The 8168-nt window shown below is 37.3% G+C and overlaps 1 protein-coding gene across 1 annotated transcript; it reads left to right on the top strand.

Annotated features, from left to right (window-relative positions):
- The first annotated feature begins 832 nt into the window (after nucleotides 1-832).
- LOC103704783 (glycosyltransferase BC10-like) lies at nucleotides 833-6497 on the top strand. The gene is made up of 3 exons (XM_088720329.2): nucleotides 833-1210; nucleotides 1960-2482; nucleotides 5647-6497. Exons 2-3 carry the CDS (start codon nucleotides 1970-1972, stop codon nucleotides 6286-6288), a joined length of 1155 nt encoding a protein of 384 aa, XP_088576455.2. The 5' UTR covers nucleotides 833-1210; nucleotides 1960-1969; the 3' UTR covers nucleotides 6289-6497.
- The last annotated feature ends 1671 nt before the right edge of the window (nucleotides 6498-8168 follow it).

Here is an 8168-nt window from a genome sequence, read left to right as displayed (position 1 = left end):
TATATTTAATTGTTAGGCCCTGACTTTGTACACACTTGAACACAACTATACATGCAAAATACATTTACCTACATATAGATTTGGAGATAACTATGTATAAAAAAATAAACATAAAAACATTACATTGGCTTCATTATGTGCATCACTAAATATTATACCACAAATGCTAACACCAAACATAAAAGATCAATAGAATTTTAAGTTCTTTATCACGTACATATTACATATTACATATAAATATATATAGAAAAGATATGATTGTGCATAAAATTGCCATGATTATATTTGAAATTCTGGCCTAACTGCATGCAATATTGGACGTAGATTCCAAGTGTGCAAAGTACCAGTCAAACGACAGAGCATGTGGACAAATTTATAAAAGAAGAAGATGAATGTATGTTGGAATCTAGAAGAATGGCTGAATAGGCCTAAGTAGGCATACCGGTTGGCTATTGAATCGATTCGGTACTGGTTCAGATTGAACCAAACCTATATTATTAGTTTGATCTCGTTTACGCATTCAAAAGCTTAAAAAAATTTTGGAACCGATGCGAACTAGTCAGTTCCCATTAATTTCTAGTCGGTACAAGACCAGTACTATTTTTTAATGGTATCGACTGGTTCGCACCGGTTCGTACCGATTTTTATCCGGTATAGATTAGAACCATTTTTTAACTTATCAAACCAATTTGGTACGGATTAATTTGGCTAGTTGAGCCGGCTGCTATGGATCACTTCAGTTTTTGTTTTTTTTTTTGTTTTTTTTTTTTTGGTTAGAACCGCTCTGGCAAGATTGCCTGATTTCAGAAAAAAAAATCTTTTCGGTGATTAAAAAAAATAAAACTTTACCTTCCCATGCCTCCAGATGCGTGCACCGTTACCTCGTCCTTCCTCCTCTTTCTCCTCCACCCATCTCTCTCGATAAAACCCAGAAAACCTGTCCAGAACACCAAGGCTTCGATGGAGGAGAGGAGAGGAGGCGAGAAAAAAGAGCGACCTTTTTCCCCAAGAATTGTTTTTGCGTTGTCTTCTTCCCTTCTCTTCCGTCCAATCCCTTGGTTTCATCGTTCGTTTTCGAGGATTCCAGAGCAGTTTGATCAGTTTATACTACCCAAGTTCGGGCATCGATTCGTTGTCGCGGAGCTGGAGGAACCCTAGGGTCCTCCGCGGTAGTCGGGAAGAGGGAAAGTGATCGGATTTCTTGCGCGAGGTCAGCTTTTATATCCAGCTGTTGAGTTCTTAGTGCTTGAGATTCCGTTTTGGAGTATTGGAATTTTTAAGTGTTTTTCGAATTGTCTCATGATTTTTTTGGTTAGTTTTGAGTAGAATTCTGAACCTGTTTTTGATTAGATAAAATACTATTTCACCTTTTCTTTTGTCTCTCTTTGAGTGTTGTCTGCAAAGGATTCGAGTAGACTATTAACTAGATAATGGATTTCAACCTTATGTTGTTATTTTTCTTTTTATATGTAGTGAAATGATTATTGGGGCTAATTTTAACTGGAGCGTTGGAATTTGTTGGATTTTTGAATTTTCTGCTGATTTCTTGTTAGTTTTCAGCAGTATCCTGAATTTGATATAGAAGAGAAAATAACAATTTTCACTTAGTTTTGGTGATCTTTGAGTATTCTCTGGCTAGAATTGAAATAGATAAATGAACGTATTCAGGATTTTGAAGTAAAGGTGATGTTTTTTGAGGGTGGGCCCTGGCGTCATGGGTGTCATGAGTTTGGAAATGGCCTCCACACACGGAGTGAGGCTGTGTATATCTGACCCTTCCAGACCCTGCAGTGGCAGGAGCCTTATACACTGGGCGAATTTCTTTTTTTTTTTTCTTTTTAAAGCAAAGGCTAGTGAGCTGATAATGGAGGTTAAGCTTAACTTTAGTTTGATATATACTATATAGTTGTTCTAGAGGTAGATATTTAATGAGTAGCGTCATTGAATTTGGAATTGTAGCGCGATTAAGATGAAGCCCAGGAAGAAGGGGGATGAAGAGGAGGAAGGGCACTGGGCAAACTCTTCAAGAAAGGATTGTTCACTTAGGCTAATAAAGATTTTTTTCCGCATAGCTGTGTTCGTGGCAGGGTCAGTTCTAGGCTTGTCATGGGGCGTGCATCTCAATCAGCATGTATCACAGACTGATATCTTCTTTCCGGCAAAACTATACACAAACTGTGGGAAGCCTAGCTTGAACTTTAACAATTTCATTGAGCCGTGCAATTTGATGCATATGATGACAGATAAAGAGCTCTTTTGGAGGGCTTCAATGGTATCCAAGAGAAATGAGTATCCATTCAACAGAGTGCCAAAGGTGGCCTTCCTGTTTATGACAGAAGGATCTTTACCACTCTTACGGTTGTGGGATAGGTTTTTCAAAGGTCATGAAGGGCTCTTCACAGTTTATGTGCATGCATATCCAGGGTACACACTTGAGGTCCCCGAGAGCTCTTTCTTCTATGATCGCCAAATTCCAAGTGAGGTACAATTTGTTATCTAATTTTATCTGTGTTTATTGGTTTTATTTATCGCATATTTTGCTTGGTTGCTGTTTGGAAACAGCTGCTATGTTTTTCAATCATCATAGAGGGTGTTCTAAAGATATGATAGTGCATCGACATTGCTGAGAGTTGCAGAATATGTTACTAGTGACAATTCTATAGTGAAATATTTAAAAGTAATTTGAGTCAGTATTAGGATGGAAATCCAGCAACCAAGTATTTTTGTAATTGCAGAAGAAAGTTTCATGTGATCTGATTTTTCTGCGAATAGTTATTTACAACTAAGTTCCATATGATCTCCACCCCCCCACCCCAAAGATTATTGTTATTTTGAATTCTTATAGGAATTTATTATATGTGCTTATTTTGCAGCTTCCTTCCCTAAAAAATCGTTATAAATTATGTCTTGATGCATGTAAAATGCTAAAATTTTTAGATTGGAGATAATTTAACTTAAATATAAATTCTAAAAATATCTAAAATTAATTGTTTTATAAATAATTTTTTCTAATACAATATATCTCATCTTCGTCTTTTGGTTTAGAAGCACTCTTCTTCCTCCTCCCTTGAAAATTCTTAGGGTCCATATTCTTTTTCTGTTGCTAATAGGATTTTTCTCACATGGTGTTTCAAAAGTTAGTATTTTCTTGTACATCGTTATGGATTTGATCAGTCTTTCTGATAGGTATCCTTAAGTCCCTCATCTACTTGTATTTGCTTTGCTATTCTGCCCAAGCCTTGCTGAAGAAGAGTTATGGGGAGTAAAACACAAATATGCTGATTCTAGACTTGGTTGCTATAAAATGATCGAATCATTCCCAATAAGCAAAAATAAAAAGTAGGGTTATTCCATTTTGACAAAAGGCCATATTCAAGTTTAATAGCTTTGTGTCTGCTATCCCAGTCATGGTTTTTGTCTCTATTCCTAGATTTGTCTCAACTCTTTCTCTTATTCTCAAAATCCAAAATTGTTATATTTCCTTTGCCTATAGCATATTTTAATTCTATTAGAGAAATCTAACTATAGTTACTATAGGACTATTTTAAAACTTTAACAAGAGGCTTATTTTTGGAATTTAAAAATTGGGAAATTAAGCTGCTTTTATATTGTTTAAGGATTTTAAGGTATTGAATGCTACAGCTTGTCAGTATCATTTTATGAAATAAAATTCCCAAGTAAATTTTATTTCTTTTTTCTTATTTCTCTTCTTAAAATTCTTTGTTCTTAGAATTGATGTAATTAGCTAGACTGGCCTTCTTGGTGACAATTTTTATATGATTTGGTAACACACCAGAGTGTAGTGCTTGAATTGTGGAATTTGTAAGCCAAAATATGTATGCTTTCATGCAGTCAGCTTTTTTGATTCCCTCCAAGTTTATCTGTTATTTTGAAGGTTGTTAAAACTAGTAAACAAAACTGTGCACCCACTATATTCAAAAGGTACTATCAAACTTAAACCTCATTTCAAGTAATAACCATTGTGATACTTTCTTCTGGCTTGGAGGAAATGTGAGCAAGAACAATATGAATGTACTTTCTTTTACTTTCTTCCGACTGTCATTCTTTTCTTTAAGAAACGGCATCTACAATTTTGCTCAGAATCCTCAACCTTAATCAATCTTAGTTGTATAGGTGATCCATGATCTGTATCACTGAAGCAGGAATCATGATTTCTATCCTGATCCTAGGTTGTTTCCTCTTTCTCACTCCTATTCAAGTTGCCTTGTTGAACTATTAACAATGCAAAAATATCTACTGTATTCTTCCCTTGTTCCCATTCTTGGTCTTGGATTCCAAAATCTTGTCCTCGAGTGAAATTTATTTACATTAATATACTTCCATGGAGATTGGTTGCATCTTTTTTCTAGATAAGTAATGTGAGTTGATCTTTTAACAAGACATGCAATCATTTGATTTATTAAGAAGAAAGACTACCATATTCAGGTGAAGAACAGACAATACTCTAGTTAGAGGTCCTGATACCAAGAATTCTACCATATTTTCACAATTGAAATAAAACATTTATGCTACACAAGCAGTAGATGCACTTCCATAACTGTGAATCTAGTCAACGACTGAAGTATTAGTTTATGCTTTCCACATTGTATGGTACTTAAATAAAGTATTCGCCCTGCCTGGACTACTTTAGATTTATTACATCATAAATTGGTTACTGTTGTCACAAAAAAAGAGAGAAAGAGTTATGGTACCTATTTTGTTGGTGCAAGAGTCCTCAAGATATAAGGGGTGCAGATTTCATATGATATTACGGGCTCGTTTCGTATAATATTGGCTTGCAATCCAGACTATATTGTTTTTATGCTTTGGTTAGTAGGTTCTGATCTAATTTTATGTCTTCATGTTAGTTTCGTGTCAACTTCTTCAAGATAGAATGGGGGTATATGCCGAGGATCTATTTATCTCCAGCTAACATGGGCCTTTAGTATCATTTGGGATTCTGAATTCATTTAGATGGGTCATAATTTTGTTTTGAGTTTTGACTGTTTGCCCTGCCTTTCTTCCTGTAAACTTTTTTTAAATTAGTATGGAAGTAAAAGATGCAGTTTCTTTTCCTGGTGTATCTTAGCATTTGGCATGCTTATGAAAGTAAAAGATACTTATCTGTCACAGAGTTTCATTTGTTGGCTTTCAGCATGGTAAAACTCACGAAAAACAAGGTCTTGTTAATAAATTGATAATTTTGATTAGCACAACTTTTTATTATTGCATGGAAATAAATCAGCAGCACAATTAGCTATTCACGTGAATTTGTTTGCTTAGACAGCCTTCAGCTGCACTTGAGGTCCCTGACCAGTGTCATGAGCAGCAGAAGTAGGTTACTGAGATGTTTCTTCGATCAATTTCAGAAAATGTGATTTTTTTTAATGGGCGCTCCTCATAACTTAATTTTGTAGATTTCTGCAAATTTCTTGCTTTTTTGCCTTTTCCAAAGGATGTTTCCTCCTCCACAGATTTCAATCCAAAAGATCGAATAGATATCAGAAACTTGTAGAAATTAAGATGTTGCCAGTCAGATGTAAATAATTGTGAATTTAACATGACCACAGTCTTGGTTGAATTGAAGCATTTCCTTTGTGAAGACAACTCAGCTGACTTGTGTTTTTATCTGCTGTTCATATGCAGAAGACTAAACATGGCCTAATATCACAAGTAGATGCGGAAAAGCGTCTCTTGGCCAATGCTTTGCTGGACTTCTCCAACGAGCGCTTTGTTCTGCTCTCTGAGAGTTGCATTCCGGTTTTTAATTTCTCCACTGTCTATAAGTACCTCACTAAATCTGCCTACAGCTTTGTGCAGTCTTATGATGAAAACTCATTCCAAGGCCTCGGACATTATAACAGCCACCTGGCCCCTGAAATCAAGCTTCCTCAATGGAGAAAAGGGTCTCGGTTGTTTGAAATCCAGCGCTCGTTGGCAGTCAATATAGTTGCAGACAAGAAGTACTACTTTTTTTTCAGGGAATATTGTAAAACCAATTGCTACCCTGATGAGTTCTACATCCCTACCTACTTGAACATGTTCCATGGATTATCGAATGCGAACAGGACTGTGACTTGGGCTGGCTGGTCAATTGGAGGTCATCACCCTGCAACTTACGGCCGCGAAGACATCACGGAAAGCTTGATTCGATCTATCAGAAGTAATGGGACCATCTGTACATACAACTCCAAACCAAGTTCTCTCTGTTTCCTTTTTGCAATGAAGTTTTCTCCTGATGCATTGGAACCCCTACTCAACCTCACTTCAACGGTCATGAAATTTTAAATTCTTTTTCTAGACCTCTCCTTTTGCTTCCCCCTTGTTTCTTCCCCCCTCTCTGGTCAGCAGAAGGGAATCCATTTTCTTATCCATACATTCTTACCTTGTATATTTGGATTAGAAAGCTTTAGAGCATGTATTCTATGATGCTAAAAGCTCGAGTTGAAAGGTCAGTTCGTCCTATAATTAATCAGCTTCTAATTTTCTTTTCCCAAGTTTTATCTTGATGAGAAGAATGTGTTCGAAGTGGAATTTGGAATTCTGCAGCAGAATGTGGTTCTACACTCGTTTAGTGGATACAAACTCGTCTGTTAGGTCATTGTGCAGTCATTAATGTGAAGTAATTCCGATCTCTTTAGTTCTCGTAGTATATCTGTATAAGCTCGAATAGTTCTTCTTGAGAAAGAGATTAAGCTGTTGATGCATGGTTAGTAGTAGGCCAAATTATGAATATATAATTATTATATATGATATTAAATATATATTTATAATAAATTAAAATATACTTTATATTATATATATATATTTATTATTTTATATTACGTAAATTTTAAATGTCAGATATACCTATTTCAATTGTTATATACATTCTCTTTGAATTGTTATAATACTTATGTAACAAATTAAAAACCAAAGTTTGGTCTGGAATATTTTCTTCTGCATCAATCTTATGATGGGATTTCACTAAGCAGAGCAACACAAGCAAAATAGCAACTGTGATCTAGAATATCTAAACATTGGGATCTTCTTTGCCCCCAGCGAATCTGATAATCTGGAGAAAAGTCTTTCAATTCATTCTCTCAGTGAAATGAATTGATGGGGTCTTCGAGTCTTCCTCTTAAAAAAAAAAAAAAAAAAAATCTTGAGAGGTGCCTAATTAGAAGCCAGTGTTAAAAGCAAACTCGATTTATTCGGAATATCTTCTTGCTGAGTTTATGGTGGGGAATAAACCATATGTGCTTTTGCTTCAATAACTGCCAAAGACGAACGTGGGAGTCTTTATATACCATTACACTATACATTACTCCAAGACAACATAAAATAGATTAATCAATACGTAGCTTTAATTGATTCAAAATGGCTTTTATTTTACTAATAATTGATGGAAGGTGAAATGGATCGTCCTATTCCGGCATGGAGTCACCCAATTCCGGCAGAGTAAACCCCAGAGTTGAGCAGGCCGAAGAGGCAGACCTCGGCCCCGCTAAGAGCCTACCTCGGCCCTGCCAGGAGCTAGGTTGACCTTGGCTCCGCCCAAAGCCAAGCTGACCTTAGCTTGCCAAAGGCCAAGCCGACCTCCACCAGAGGCCAGGCCGATCTCAGCCCAGTAAAGGCCAGAGCCGACCTCGCCAAGCGCACGTCGCGGTCTCCAAGCCTGCCCGACCTTGCCCGCAGCCGTACCTGGCCACGTCATGGCGCACCAGCCAAGAGCCATACCCTGCCACGCCCGTTAAGGGCCATACCTGCTACGCCCGTCAAGGGCCACACCCTGCCACACCCGTTGACACGCTATCTCCAGCTATTGGCCCGCTGATCATATCTCAGTCCGAGATTTCAGATAACAGTCGTCACCCTCATCCTATAAAAAGGGAGTAGGAAAGACCCTCGGTAAGCTTTACAAGCCTTTACAAGCTTTTGCAGGCATTATTAAGTTTCTACAAACTACTACAAGATAGTTTTACGCTACCAAAAATAAAAAAAAAGGCACTTAGAAAGCTCTCCTCTCTACGAAAATGTCTGGCTAACTTAGCCATCGGAGAGCCTTCGCCGGAATTCCCGGCCAAGACTTTGTGCAAGTACCCTGGAGCGCAGGGAGGTGGCCATCTTCCTCCTTTCCTGCCAGCGCCTTCTCAGAAGTACCCAGAACACCGGAGGTAGCTCTCTTT

This window comes from Phoenix dactylifera, chromosome 4 (genome assembly GCF_051530095.1).
Source record: "Phoenix dactylifera cultivar Ajwa chromosome 4, Ajwa_hap1_PhDact_Kaust_v1.1, whole genome shotgun sequence".
Taxonomy (NCBI): Eukaryota; Viridiplantae; Streptophyta; class Magnoliopsida; order Arecales; family Arecaceae; genus Phoenix; species Phoenix dactylifera.
This window is presented reverse-complemented; position numbering and strand designations above follow the sequence as displayed.

Coding starts and splice junctions, on each gene's coding strand:
- LOC103704783 (XM_088720329.2), top strand. CDS start 1,970: ATGAAGCCCAGGAAGAAGGGGGATGAAGAGGAGGAAGGGCACTGGGCA. Junction 2,483..5,646: donor ATCGCCAAATTCCAAGTGAG/GTACAATTTGTT, acceptor GTTCATATGCAG/AAGACTAAACATGGCCTAAT.